Below are 15,369 nucleotides of genomic sequence, written 5' to 3'. Positions count from 1 at the left end.
ACAAAAGCATATAGTCACCTATACACAGGGGGAGGTTGGTATAAATAGGCTGGCAGAGCCCCCCCTGCATTTCAAAAATAAAGAGACATCAGCATAAGGTTTCATTTTTGGCATCCATATCAGATTATTTGCTGTTAACAAATGTTTAAGGCAGATTGTTTTAGAATTTTGTGGAACCAAGCACAATAGCACCACCAATGGTCATAAGAAAAACACAGAATGGTTTTTGGGCTGATTTCATTGTAGCTCAGACTAAATTCATGTAGTCAAATCAGGTGATTACAAAGAGCATCCACAGATCATCAGCAGTTAATGAGAAGGTGCACATGAAATACACTTGTGGGTTTAATGAATGTAAATGAGGTGGATTATTTACTCTATCATCCTTTTCCTAAATATAGATAGACTAAGCACACATTGTCCAATGAAAGTACAAATTACACAAATGGAAAGATGACAGAACCTAAGTTTATTGATGTTAGTTTGAACCCTTGTTGTTTGAAAAGGAAAAGTTTTTTTTTGTTTATCATGTTTGGGGGTCAGGTTTGTGTGCGCATGTGTGTAATAATTTGCCCCACGCCATTATTATGCCATTAATGAGACTTGACACAATGCATTACACAGCCCAAACAGTCTCATTGTCAATCTGTTGATAGATATTGGATTCTACTCCTCATATCACAACCAGCTGTCACTAGCTATACATATTATTTTGGGGGGCTTTTTCAAATGTTTTTAGTTTCAATTGTAATAGAAAGCAAATGCTGAAACTTTTACCATAATTTTGCCAAAGTGTGTTTTAAGAAGTCATATTCTTCAGCGCTAGTTTATTGAGCATGGTGAATCCTGAAGAGTTTAAAGGAACTATTTCTGTGATAAGAAACTTTGACTGTGACACTCCCTCACTTGCTGGGAAATAAACTTTATATAAGGAAATAGAACTGCTGGCTACACAGATATGTGCTGCAGTACTCTGGCACAGCCATTGTGAGCCTCTGAACAAACAGAGGCATATTCGTAACTATGGAGATAAACAGACCTGCTGTTAACCACTGAGGGCAAAGTCTGTGACAAGCAGGCATCTGGCCTGACACAGACAGACACGTTCATTCATTAATTCACTGAGCTGTGCACTGTTTTTAATTTGCTGTCTCTTTTCACACTTGTAGCTATCTGAATCACTCACATAGATGGTTCCCTCCCTGTGGCGAATCAGAAGGTTCCTGAGCAGGCCAGCTTCGTTGAGGTCGCCCAGCCGAATCATGTCGTCTACGCCATTAATGGAAGAGGCGTGCATGTGCTTCAGGGAGCTGTCCTGTTTCTTGACTTTGTGCTCCTGAGATTTACATTACAACATAAAACATTCAGCTTTATCACATATCACATCGGATCAGTAGAGTTCTGTTGCGTGATATTACCTTTCCTTCATCATCTATGAGCTGAATTTGGCCCGATTCTGAGATTCTGACCTCAGCACCGATCGGTACACCTATGCTAGAGTCCACCCACACGTAATCGCCCTAAAGCAAAATTGGAGATAGAAGGGAAAATGTAAAATGGCCTACATATCAAGCAGAGTATATGTGAAGTTTTTATATCATCTGGTCATTTTTAATTGCCTTAATTAGTAAGGCAAAGCAACTGCAAAATTTTTCACCATTCATTCAAGGCTGAAATGTTCAACATTACAACCCAAGTTGAGTTGGCTAGCTAACTACTACAAAACATTCCACTATCAAATAAATCCTCTTATAAGTATCCTAAAGAACAAAAAACATAAAATTGTAATTTAGGTAAATTACATAAAATTAAAAAAGAACCTTTTAAAATAATCATAATCTTAATATTACTCATGACAAACTTAATAATTACATTTGAAAGCTGGTGTTTCGAAATAATTACCTGTCTTAAGACCACCATGGCTGAGTTCTTTTCTCCCCCTGGCTAAGTGACATACAAAAATAAAAAACAACTTTTAAATAACGACATTAAGATAGATCATCAATATGAAATCTGTTTTATCCACACCGACACATCCCATAGAAGTCATATGATCAGCCCTGCTGTGAACCTTCAGTGCCTTTATATATTTGATTACATAGACAATACTATAGATAGATGGCATAGACAATATTTTTACATAACCAGAACTACTCCTGTCACGTATATCTGAACAAAAAGAGAAAAATATGAGACAAATATCCACGAATTCTCACATCCTGGGCCAAATTCTTACAATTCAGAATCTTTATCCACACTTATATCCTTATATTCAAAAGCTTAAAACCACCTGAAAAAACTAAATTGCCACTTTACCTGTGTTTACTGACAAGGGGGAAAAAGCATCTAGCCGTCGCCTTGTTGTACTCCCAGTGAGGATTGGGTGGTGAGATTAGGCGTTTCCTTGCAAATAGCAGTCCTTTATGGCACTTTGACTTTGCTCTGTGTGCATAAAGCCTCCAATGCAATCATAACCACAGCAATAGACGGCAAGAATTCACCCTACTCTATATTATATAATTGTAAAACTTACAGGAATAGAATTCAGCCCATAGGATGGGCGGCCTATAAAATGGGGAATTTGATGTTTTCTCTCTTGATTCTATAAAATTAACTGTACCATTGTGCTCTGTATTATGCATTTAAAAAGAACTAGATGTACTGCATTTTAAAGGAAACTGATAAAGGCACAGTTGTCGTAATGAGAGAAAATGCTGAACCTTTGGACTTGTGCATTTCAGAATGTGTTTTTAATTCCTACATTTTCTGTTGATATAGTTATTGTATTAGATTGTACCACATAGAGTAATTTAGATATTGAGTGACCAGTCAAGCTGGCTAATAACTATAAGAACTCAATAATACATAGATTGTATTTCCACCACTGTAACAAAATAATAAAAAAGGATCCCCCTATGCTTCACAGACCCCTAAAGGCCATAGACATAATTAAAATTAACAGAATAATAAATCGATTAATCTCAACACACTTTAAAAATGTCTACCAGAAAATAAACAAAAGTCAAAACAAACAAAAAAAAAAGTAAATGTGATTAAAATACTGCTGCAGAGCACACTTAATGACATTATATTTACACTTTTAAGACATACTGATTAACAGTTTGTTAATAAATTAATTATAAGAAAGTAATATGTGGTTTACTATTTACTTACTTACTTTCCTTTATTGTCCACAAATGGAAATTTGTCTTTGGCTTCACAACACATTATAACAAGACCAATACAATAAAAGACACTTACACAACAACTCTAAAAGATAAGATAGAATAAAATACAAAAAAAATAAAAACAAAATTTAAAGCTTAATTAATTAATGACCAGTTAAAGACCAATCGCATACAATTTGAAAAATATGGATATAACAGATTAATATTTGATTATCAGGTTAAAAACCTGATAATAAAGGTTTTGTTTAATTAATACTTAATACTAAATCTAATGCAACAGTAAATTATGTATTACTTAATTATAAATAGTTTATTTCTAAAAATTTTAATTAAAGTGTTTGATTAACATGCAAATATAAAATACTGTATCTTTATCATTCCTGATGAAACTTGGAATCATTAGGAAAATCGCTGGTAGTTAGGGTTAACAGTTAAGGTTATTCCACTAGTAACTAGAAAGCTGTAAGTTCAAACAGCTAGGTGCCAATGTAACTCTGCTTATCTGCACATGAGATAACCACCAGAGGCAGTGTTTAAATGCCTGGATATGTTTTTGTGCGCATGCGCAAACATATAAAGACCTTTAACACTCACATGACGTAGTGTAGGCTATCTGTCCCTGGAACTTTCTCACTGAGAAAGTTCCATGGTGATTGGTTCCATGTGATGAGGTAACATGGTGGTTATCCTGTATTAATAGAACCACAGTAACGTGCGTAACTATTATTCTAGTTCATCTCTCCTAATTACCAGGGGCAGCATTTGAACACCTGGATAACCTGGACATTTTTCCTGCACTGCTGGGTCACAGTCTTTGGTCTGTGCTTTCCACTGAGAGGCCACACCTGTACGTGCAGACATCATGGCTAAGAACGCCAAATCATTCTGTCTAAATGAGACAGTAGGGGGATGCCACCAAGCAATCCCGTACATCAAAGTGATTAGCAGAAGAAACCAGGGCCTGCCTGGCCAATTTGCAGGCCACAAGAAGGACTCTGTAACCTGATTAACAAATTCTGTGCAATGTTGGCAGAATCAGTGTTAGTGGTAGAAACACATACAGCAGGCATTGAGGCCATCCATGGGTCAGTGTAGCCTTACTTGCCCTCTTAAAAAACTGAGAGGTAAGTTAACGTTCACATCAAACATCAGAATGAAAAAAAGTGACCTCAATGAATTTGACCATGGCATGGTTGCTGGTGCCAAATGGGCTGATTTGAGTATTTCAGAAACTGCTGATCTCCTGGCATTTTCACTCACAGCTCTCTAGGGTTTACACAGAATGGTTTGAAAAACAAAAAAACATCCATTGAGCAGCAGGTCTTTTTGATGAGAGACATCAGAGGAGAATGGTCAAACTGATTTGAGCTTACAGAAAGGCTGTGGTAACTCAAATATCAGTGAGCAGAAAAAGCTTCTCAGAGCGCAGAACATGCCGAATTTTGAGGCAGATGGGCTACAACAGCAGAAGACCACATTAGGTTCTACTACTGTCAGCTAAGAACAGGAATCTGAGGGTACAGTGGGCACAAGCTCACCAATAGTCTTTTTCCAATCTGTCAGCTTCCTGTCAGCTCAAAGTCACTGAGATTACATTTTCCCCCATTCATGTTTGATGTGAACATTAACTGAAGTTCTTGACCTGTAATTGCATGATTTTATGCATTGAACTGCTGCCACATGATTGGATAACTGCAAGAATGTGCAGGTAAACACATACACACCCACCCATACACACACACACACACACACATAATTTCTCTCTGGGAAATGCCTGCTAACAGCCCTATAAAGGTCAACAATAATCTTGAGATTATGGCTCAGGTGTGGTCTCCCAAGTTTATTTACTTGGTTTCTTGAGGTTTCCTTGACAGTAGTTTTTACAACACTAAAAATTATTTTTAAAAAACATTATACTGCACAGTTAAATGTTTAAAAACACAGCATCCTTGCATAGTTAACTGCTGAAGCAAAAACTTTCTTCACAAAGTGTAATAATAAAAGCAACATTTTTCCTTTTATTTTATGAAAGAAAACTGAGAACTTCTCAAAACTTGAGAACATCTTATTTAAGCTAGTTCAAGGCTCCCTACTACCTATAACGAAAGGCTGTTAAAATGGCCGCATACACTGTACCTGTACCTCCTCCTCCTGGCCACTTTCCATCTCCACAGCTGAGTCAGTATAGGTCTAAGACTAGGACTAGGGCAAACCTGATAACATGAACTTTTTTTTTTAAAACCATCTACAGAATAGCCAGAGTATTTTAGGCTTCTACTAACTCATCTTTCAGGATTTCTCCAGTTTTTTTATATGTTGAAAAAACTTAGATTCACAAGAAAAAAAAGAATATATATATATATATATAATTGTACATACAGTTTCTTTTACTGCGATAGCACATAGTATACATATAACAAAAGAGAAAAACAAAATGTAATAAAAGCATCAAAATTATTCCTTAGACCAAGTTATAAGCAAAACATTCACTTTAGAGCTCTAAAGAAGAGTCACATTAACAGGACATAAAACACAAAAATAGACTTCTGCATGTCAATCACATATATAAAACTGTCATTGTCTAACGTTGAAAATAAAAAACAATGAAAAACAATCCACACATTCTTATTACACAATTATACTGTTTCTTTCAAGTACATACTCGACCTCTATGTGCCGTCCTCAACTGCTCTTCAGCATTTCAGATCTCATTGGCGCATCCACTTACTCAAAGATAAACAAAGTATAGAATAGATGCTCACAAATGGGGGACAGTGAGGCAGAAATATACTGCCAAATATGAAATTTGGGGGATTTTTTAGAATTGATCTGAAAATGCGTCCTTGAGTGTGTTGAATGCAAACACAGACAAATTCCACAGTTAAACTAGAATGCTGGAAGGCACTGAAACTTGGATTGTATACACACTGTGCTCTAGTGTGTTTGTGTGTGCTGCATACCAAGCTTTATAGCTGTACAGTCAGCTTATTAGAGGTTAAAATAAAGAGGTTTGTAATCTAGGATTCTTTGAATCATGAGTTTTACTTCATGGCATGAGCTTGTGTGCATTTCTAAAGCTCTCTTTTTGTTGTGTGAAAATTAAATAAAAATAGTTCCTGTGGAGTTTACCTGGTTAGGCACAGAGGGTCTCTAAATATATAATTATAAATAAGACTATAAATGAGGTGTGCATAACAACTTGAAAAACCATGACATGGTCCAAACACTGAACCAAAATATTTCTATTTAATCTTACAGGTGCATAAACAGAGAGAAAAAGAGAGAGAGAGAGAGAGAGACAGAGGAGAGAGATTGTTCCTGTCTTGTCTAGGTCTGGTTTTTGCGCTTTAACTTGGAGTTCTTATTGACTGTGCCATTCTTTTTGAATAACTTGAGGACTCTGTCTTTATGATCCATAATGGTGTCATCCATTGCTTTCATCATGGAGTCCACTGCATCCGTCACTTCATCCACCACTTGCTGACAGCGCCGAATGTCGCCCTAGGGATAACACACAGTAAGACATAGTGAATACCTGTCTTCAACAAGTGAACACAAATGTAGTCATATGCAGTTACCCAGTTCCCACCCACAAGTCTCCACAGTGACATGACAGTCTCTGACCCTGGGAGGATGAAAAGTAACATGCCTCCTTTGACACACATGAAGATGCTTGAATGAGAGCAATATCCACTTTATTCTGTATACCTACATGATCTAACAGATACCTGCTTTGAGTTACTTTGATCACCAGTGAGAGACGAAAGCCACCCTTTCCACCGAAAGAGCAAGGTCAATTGCGCTGCTTTTATTTTGCCCAAGATTTTGCCTAAAATCTGTGTTTAACCCTAGTTCACTGTCACTTCACTGTTTTTGTAATGTTTTGAAGACAGATCATACAACTGCTTCAAACAAGGCACTTTTTATGCTAACCAATCCTCAAACTGCTCCTGTGTTTGTCCTAGCTTTGGGTCTATCTCAAATCCCCATATCTAATCTACGTAGTTATGAAAAAGATACAGAATTCCAGATAGTGAATGAAACAGCATATAATAGGTTAGTGATGTTTCGCCTCTTGTGCAGACCTGGATGAGCTCATTGAAGCGGTGCAGGTCATCAGCTCCTGGTCTCTTGTTTGGGATGAATCCTCCCTGCAAATTTACATAATAGAAACAATAAACAACCTGGTAATATTACTCTGTACTTTCCTTTACCATGTAGGACTGTACTTCCAGAGATTTACATATAACTATATATTTTATACGCTGCTTTTTACGACTTATAAACATCTGTAATTTGCACATTGGTTAGATTTCTCCACTACTGCAGTCTACTTGAGTGTTATGCTGCTCCTGCTGTTCTGTGCATTAGCGTATTGGTGTGCTGTGCTGCATCTGTCATTTCAAGACTGATATTATCTAAAGCTTTTTCTATTATGTTCTTACAATAAGCCTGCTCCTGAAGATTACACAGAGCCTCTGCATTGTATGTTCCACCATGATTCTGGAGACTTAATATTTTATCCTATTGTATATATGTAGGATAAAATATTGACTAGGAAAACCTGTCGGATGTCACTGTGGCTGAAATCTAGTCAACAATCCAAAAAGCTGTAACATCAGGTTTTGGCCAAAATTGGACTTTCTGATAGCAGAAACTGTAACTTTAAGAGACAAAATATGACAGGCCAACAAAATGAGGTGATTTTTTTATTTACTAATTAATCTTGCATGTGCTATCTTCCTGCGAAGATCATGTTTGGTAAGGAACCTAGATGTAAAAACAGCCAATCTGCATAATGATGTACAGATAACGATGTCTAGCTAAATAAACAGTGGTAGCTCTGGGCACTGGGCTACTGAACAGAAGGTTATGAGTTCAAATCCCAGTATTGCCAAGCTGCCACTGCAGGGCCCTTGAGCAATGCCCATAATCCCCTAACTGCTCAGTTGTATCCTGTCTCAAATGTAAGTTGCTTTAGATAAAAGCATCAGGCAAATAAGGTGAATATAAAATGTTGCAAATTTACTTGTGGTTGAGATATATGCAAAAGAGAAACAATACATCTATGTTTCAGTTCAGGAAAGTGTGTGTAGTTTTCAGAAATATACAGAAAAAAAATTCCCCACCAGGCTAGGCAGGAAGCCAAAGAATGGGTCCTTCTTCTTTTTCTGATTATTGATGGGCTCAGACTGTTTGTCAGCCTCTTTCTCTCTCTTCTGATGTAGAACTTCCTCCACCTTTTTCTGTTTCTCCAGAGCATCCAGCTCTTCGGCCCTGTGCTCCGGCAACAAAATGGCCTACAAACCACAGACATGATGAGTTAACTATGAGGGTTTTCCTTGTCATAAATAAAATCATTAAGACAATAAGTAGGCAAGTATTGAATATAAAATAAGAGTATACAGCATAGGAGTATTTGGTATGGAGTCATTGAAATACCAGTGCTTTAAATACTGAAGGTAGTACATATTAATACTTAGGCATAGGTCTCTAGCGAATAGCACAATAAGAAGCTTTCATATTAATAACGTACTTCTTTCTTCATCTTCTGAACAGTTTTCCGGGCATGCATGCCTCTGACATGAGCCTGTAAAAGGATGACAGCGGCTCTCATTTGCATCCAGTCCTTCCTGGTAAAGTAGCTACGGATCTGCGCCTGCAGCAGCAAGGCGGCCTTACGCTCCAGTTCGTACTGGCGTGCTAACTGACGAGAGCGCACAGTGGCCTGAAGACGAGCATATCCCAACTGGACCTGTGCATAAGATCACCGGATGGATCACCACACAACACTCACATGTTTAATCAAAGACAGCCTTTATAAGAAAATATAACCATCTGTGAATCATTCAGGCCCAACTGTTTATTATCCAACTGTAACTCACCACTTTATCAAGTTTTCTGTCTTTGTGTCTACGCCAATATTTCTGCACAACCACAGCTGCAGACCTTTGTTTAAGAAACTGTTTCCTGCAATTAGAAAGATTAGCATAATGAGCATAGGACAATAGTAATAAGTATATATTTTTGGTTTTGTGTATGGCCTACCTGTGCTTGTATCCTCTCAGGACTTTCTGGATAATAAGCGCTTTTTCGTTCAAGGCCTTGTCCCGTTTCAGCTCCAACGTGGTATCATGGAAATCCTAGAAGAGAGTTTGAACGATTCAAGCATTGGGTAATAAATCACAGTGTACAGTGATTGGGTATGACATGTTACATTACCTTACCTTCAAAAACACTTTGGTTTTGCCAATTTTCCAGTCATCGCCAGCACTGAGCACGTTCTTACAAATACTCTCACTGCATGCCTTGGCACTCTCCTGGAACAGGAACAATTAACACTGAAGAGTTCAACATCTAACTAATTCTATAAAATGTCAATGTCCTTACTCTAGATTTAAAAGGAGAAGTATTCCTCACCGTTTTTGGGTCACAGATGACAGAGTTGAGTAGGACACGATAGCGATCAAGAAATTGCTGGAAGGTGTGACGGATCGGGTAGCCAGCTTTCCTGATGCGAATGGTCTCCATCATGCCCAAGTAGCGCAGCTGACGCAGACACAGCTCTCTGTCAAACAGCTGGATTATACAGGAATCAGCGTGTGACCAGGAGAGAGAACATGAAAAAAATTAAATTAAAAATCTATAAATTGATCCCATTTCTCAAGCAAAACAGAATTATTTAATTTGTGTACATTAAATATATAGAGGAATAACTGGATTATCATTACCATGGGTTTCTTAAAGTCATTTGGTTTGATGCAGCGAATGAAGTAAGGCTGGCACGCAGTCAGAGTTTTCATCAGGGAGTCCAGAGACTGACGAAACTGTCCACATAAAGTGGGTACTCGCTTCTTAGTGTCTGTCATTTGCTGAAAGAAGTTAATAACATGAGTATAAAAGCTCCTACCAAAATGTTCATACACTTAATGGAAATAAAGATCAAATCTAATTTAAACTTACATGCAAAGAGCTCGTGGAGGTGATCACATTGGGGTTGGCATTGCTCTTCACATTGATTAGATCACTGTGGAAGATCTGTTTGAGGAGCTTGTTGCTAGAAGTTTCCACCAACATGATGAGATCTGAACTAAGAGCATCCCTGTTCTTTTCCAGAAAACCTTACAAAAGAGCAGAATTAAACAAATCTCAATATTTCCCACTAAATATTAAGCATGAAATTTCATTTACTATTTCTATTGGATTACTCATGGCCATTCACCTTTTGAGTCATAATAAACTGGCCCAGCAAAATGCTCAATTCCAAAGGTTTTATCATGACTGTTCTTAGGAGGGATGTAGACTCTGCTTTTCTCATGACAATTATGCATCTTTTGCAGCAAGGTGGTATCTGTGCCCTAATATTAAATACATAGGCACATTAGTGATCAGTAAAGATCTGAACAGTTTCTAATTACAAAGCAAATTCTGTTTAATGCCATAATGTAGACAGAGTCTGTAAGATAAACATCAAATATTTGCACCTTAGGAAAGTGACTCTCCTCATCAATAAGAGAAAGAATGTTGAGAGGTTTGCTGGCCAGCACATCCAGGGTGCCCTGATTATCGATGTAGTCGATGTGTTTCCAGACAATGTTCTCGTTGGCGTACTCCTCCTGCTCCATCTTAAAGACATGCTTCACAAAGAACTGCTGTAGCTGCTCATTGGCAAAGTTAATGCACAGCTGTTCAAAGCTGAAAGAAAGAGCCACACAAATAATAATAAAAGAATATAAGAATAACTGTCAAAAATCAGACATAAAGTATCAATGCATGTCTATACTTTTTTCACAAAACCTGTTCTGCTTGAAGTTTTCAAATCCAAAGATGTCTAGCAAGCCTATTGAGTTACGGGTATCGCTGGACTCCTCAGAGGGTGGCTTGAAAATGGCACTGTTGATTTTCTCCACAATCCACACAAACAATCTTCCATAGATGGCCTGTGCAGAAAGATTACCCTCATGCTTAGCAGAGCTGAAAGATTTCATTTAAGGCTAACAGTAATGGTACAGAGATTAAATAGTAATAATTGTATATGATCATAAAATGGGTTCTTACCTTTACAAAGGCATCCCTGCCATCACTTGCTTGGTCTGAGGAAAGAGGTTTAGATACACTCTCTCTGTTAGTCATGAAGGACCTTTGAGTCAAACTTGCATCTAAAGTCTTTATGTCCACCTGCAGAGAAACATATGAAACCAGTTCGGCACATTATGTCAAAGAGCCTTTATAGTATAATGAATACTTTTAATACAAGTTCTTTTAAGAATTACCTCCAACAACTGTGCAGCCATTTTGAAATGGGTAGAGGTGATGATATCACAGCCTTCCAGATTATTTGAAACGGTGGCTTAAATAAAAATGAAAACAGAAATCCTGAATATAAATGCTATTATTATGGCTTATCACAGTGAAAATCCAATGCCATGATTCTGTGAAGTTTAACCCTTAACCACTAAAAGCCTCCTCACCTTCAAAGTCTGTGTTGCCTAGGTGGAGGATGGCAGCAAGCAGCTTATGAATTTCCCAGGAATCGTTCTCTGTGAATGTCAAGATCTTCATGGCTGAGCAGAAGTGGGCGTATTCCTTTACATCATCCCGCCCCTCACAGGAAGTGCACTTGCCCTGATTTGAAATTGCAGTGACTAGTTAAGCCATTATTCAAACCATTATCTTTGCAGTTACGAAAACAGTCATAATAGGACCATACCATATTCAGGTAGTTGTACTTAACAGCATTACTCAGAGACAACATTTTCTTCTGTTCAGCCTGCATGCCCATCAGCATGTAGTAAAAGATGTGGTAGTTCCTCTCCTCTTGAGCCTGGACAGATTTTCAAATGTCATTTACGCATCTCCCCATTTAACAACAAAACAATTTCATTAAACCTGGTGTCAACTTGGCATGGTTTACCTGTCGACAGACACGTGATTTCTCCAGTAGGTACTGTTCAATGCGGGCTCCTTCAATGGCTCCCCCCTTACTGAACTGGATATCGATGTACTTCCCAAAGCGACTCGAGTTATCATTGCGAATTGTCTTTGCATTACCAAAGGCTAGACACACAAAACATCACACCAATATTGACACTGCATAATAAGAAAGCAGTAAATGATACATAATGTCGTTTTGCTAATCCAGTGTAAAGGGTTGACTGAACTACCTTCCAGTATGGGGTTAGCTTCAAGGACCTGTTGCTCTATCCATGATTGCTGTCCACTCACTGCTGCCAGGAACTGCAGCATCAGTTTGGTACTCTCTGTCTTTCCTGCACCAGACTCCCCACTAACATACACAAATTCACAAAACACACACAGAACACACTGATGATATGACAAAATGTATGTACTATTTGCTCAGATTCAACCAGTTTATTTGTACAGCTTAAGTTGTTTATTTCACAAAATACAGACAATTCATTCATCTTTTCAATTGCTTTTTGTTGAGCGGCTATTTGGCATTAAGATAACACACCTTGTTACCTGCTGCATGAGCAGAAACTCAGACACTGAGTTGAGGGTGACCTCAGGCTAAGAACAGAGATACGAGTGTGTTTGACTGACCTGATGATGCAGCACTGGTCTTGGCGGCTGCGCCGCATGTTAAAGAAGCAGCTGTCTGCAATGGCGAACACGTGCGGGGGCAGTTCACCTAGACGGCGGTTTGTGTACAGCTGTATCTGCTCTGGAGTGTAGATCGGCAGCAGCTGGTATGGGTTCACTGCCACCAGAATGGACCCTGTGTATGTCTGAGAAAAGAGAAAGTGAAGCCAATGTGTGTTGAAATAACTGTCATATAGTCACTCAGTTACAGCTGCGGCTGGTATAAATGGGCTAGCAGAGCTAAGCCACTCTGTAGTTCATAGACAAAGAGATGTCAATATAAGGTTATATATTTTTTGCATTCAGTCATATTTTTAGTATTTTAGTAATCAGATTATTTGCTGTTAACAAATCATTTTTAATGTTTTAAAGCAGATCATTATGGATGATTCAAGAACCAAGCACAGCAGCACCAACAAAGGTTGTAATGGTATGAAAAAAGAGATGCTAGGTCTGATTCCTTTCTAGCCCGGACTGTAGATTCATGCATTCTATCAGTGAAAATGCCCCCTAAAGTCGACCTCCATTTGAGCTGATGTCTTTCAGTCCACTTCGCTGACACATGCTTAACAGGTCAACAGCAGGTACATGTCAATTACAATCCTGTGTGCAATGAACATGAACATGGTGGATTTTTTTTTTTTACTTTATCATCCATGTTTTTCCCCAAAGTAGATAGAGTAAGCACACACTGTCCAAGGAAAGTACAAATTACACAAACGCACAGATGACCGAACTTTAAGTTTAGTTTTTTTAATGAAATGGTTGCATCTTTTCCATGTTACAGAGAAAAAGGCACGATAAACCCAGGTCATTTGTATGTATTTGTATGAATTGTAACACTTACAAAAATTTGAAATCACAAATGAAGCTGCCTATCTATATTGTGTGTAATACTTGCCCCATATCATTTTTATTATGCCGTCAATGAGACCTCATGATTTGCTTAACCTTAAAATTTTCATTATCAATCTACTGATATTGGATTTTAGCCCTCACATCTAAAGGCCAGGCATCACTGTCTTTAGACAATGTTGTTTTTTTTTGTTTTTTTTTATTTAAGTCTTTAATTTCATTATATTAGAACACAAAGGGCAAAACACATATTTTTGCCAAAGTGTGTTTTAAGAACTCAGATTCTAAAGGCCTACTTTACTGGACATGGTGAATTGTGAATAAATTCAAGAATTTCCTCTGATAAGGAACTTTGACCATGACACTCCCTCTTTATATAACAAAATAGGACTGGTGGCTACATAGATATGAATTAACACAAATATTAACACATACTAACCACTGAGGGCAAAGTCTAAGCAAAGAGACATCTGGCCTGACACAGACAGATACGTTCATTCAGTAATTCACTGAGCTCTATAATAAAGCTTGTGCACTGTTTTTTCTGCAGAGAAAAACATGTATATGTAACTATCAGAGTGACTCACATAGATGGTTCCCTCCCTGTGGCGAATCAGAAGGTTCCTGAGCAGGCCAGCTTCGTTGAGGTCGCCTAGTCGAATCATGTCGTCTACGCCATTAATGGAAGAGGCGTGCATGTGCTTCAGGGAGCTGTCCTGTTTCTTGACTTTGTGCTCCTGAGATTTACATCATAACATTCAACATTAAACATCACACATCAGAAGACTGACATATTAAATCAGTAGAGCTCTGTTGGGTGTCATTACCTTTCCTTCATCATCTACGAGCTGAATTTGGCCTGATTGTGAGATTCTGACCTCAGCACCGATCGGTACACCTATGCTCGAGTCCATCCACACATAATCACCCTAAAGCAAAATTGAAAAAGAAAAGAAAGGAAAACCGAAAAAAATCTACATATAAAGCTGCGTATATGCAAGGTTCTTTAAGTCATCTGGTCATTTTTTGTAATTACCTGTCTTAAGACCACCATGGCTGTGTCCTTTTCTCCCCCTGGCTGAGCAGCAAGAAAGAATAAATAACTTTAATGCTTACAGTTAATGATTACATAGTATACACAACCCTTTTACACTACCAGATTGGCACATATATGCAAACAAAATAGTGAGATAGTAGTCTAAACCAAATATCTATCAATTCTTACATGCAAGGCCTGATAATTACAATTCAGAATCTAGTGCACACTTACATCCTTATATTCAAAAGCTTGAAACCTAAAAAAATATACCTGCGACTTTTACCTGTATTTACTGACAGATTTTCCAAGGGGAAAAAAGCACAAGCCTCTGAACCTCACCTTTTTGTAGTCCCAGTGAGGATCAGGTGGTGAGTTTGTTTCCTTGCAAACAGCAGCTATTTATGGCACTTTGACTTTGTTCTCTTTGCATAAAGCCAAGAGTGTTATCATAATGACGGCAAAGGATGGAAAGAAATCATCATCGTCTCAATAATACCACCATAAATCATAGAGTGATAGAAGTCAGTGATGTGCAGAAAAAAATGTAGAAATTGGGAAGTTCCCTATCTATAGAGTACTGTTGTGTTCTGTACTATTTGTAATGCATTTTTATTGGACACTAAAATTCAAATTTATTGGTCATATACACAACCATACACAGTATGACGTGTAGTGATGTGCTTT

General features: G+C 37.9%; 1 protein-coding gene across 1 annotated transcript in view; it reads right to left on the bottom strand.

The window, feature by feature from the left end:
- LOC113527823 (unconventional myosin-VIIa) overlaps positions 1-14,733 on the bottom strand; it is a 34,942-nt gene extending 20,209 nt beyond the window's left edge. The window contains exons 1-26 of the mRNA XM_053227148.1: positions 14,683-14,733; positions 14,474-14,575; positions 14,234-14,383; positions 12,753-12,937; positions 12,353-12,474; positions 12,103-12,245; positions 11,899-12,012; positions 11,660-11,813; positions 11,462-11,538; positions 11,247-11,366; positions 10,986-11,128; positions 10,673-10,883; positions 10,411-10,546; positions 10,152-10,309; positions 9,920-10,060; positions 9,609-9,767; positions 9,416-9,508; positions 9,237-9,331; positions 9,074-9,158; positions 8,725-8,943; positions 8,318-8,488; positions 7,274-7,339; positions 6,519-6,689; positions 1,903-1,944; positions 1,419-1,520; positions 1,187-1,336 (exon numbers count right to left, since the gene is read on the bottom strand). Of these exons, the coding sequence (XP_053083123.1) occupies positions 1,187-1,336; positions 1,419-1,520; positions 1,903-1,944; positions 6,519-6,689; positions 7,274-7,339; positions 8,318-8,488; positions 8,725-8,943; positions 9,074-9,158; positions 9,237-9,331; positions 9,416-9,508; positions 9,609-9,767; positions 9,920-10,060; positions 10,152-10,309; positions 10,411-10,546; positions 10,673-10,883; positions 10,986-11,128; positions 11,247-11,366; positions 11,462-11,538; positions 11,660-11,813; positions 11,899-12,012; positions 12,103-12,245; positions 12,353-12,474; positions 12,753-12,937; positions 14,234-14,383; positions 14,474-14,575; positions 14,683-14,700 (3,327 nt within the window). The 5' untranslated portion in view covers positions 14,701-14,733. The remainder of the gene's footprint in view (positions 1-1,186; positions 1,337-1,418; positions 1,521-1,902; positions 1,945-6,518; positions 6,690-7,273; positions 7,340-8,317; positions 8,489-8,724; positions 8,944-9,073; positions 9,159-9,236; positions 9,332-9,415; positions 9,509-9,608; positions 9,768-9,919; positions 10,061-10,151; positions 10,310-10,410; positions 10,547-10,672; positions 10,884-10,985; positions 11,129-11,246; positions 11,367-11,461; positions 11,539-11,659; positions 11,814-11,898; positions 12,013-12,102; positions 12,246-12,352; positions 12,475-12,752; positions 12,938-14,233; positions 14,384-14,473; positions 14,576-14,682) is intronic.
- Positions 14,734-15,369: the final 636 nt, after the last annotated feature.

The sequence above is a fragment of the Pangasianodon hypophthalmus genome, chromosome 2, assembly GCF_027358585.1.
Source record: "Pangasianodon hypophthalmus isolate fPanHyp1 chromosome 2, fPanHyp1.pri, whole genome shotgun sequence".
In the NCBI taxonomy this organism is placed as follows: domain Eukaryota; kingdom Metazoa; phylum Chordata; class Actinopteri; order Siluriformes; family Pangasiidae; genus Pangasianodon; species Pangasianodon hypophthalmus.
Note: the sequence above shows the minus strand (reverse complement) of the source record. Positions and strands in the feature narration are given on the sequence as shown.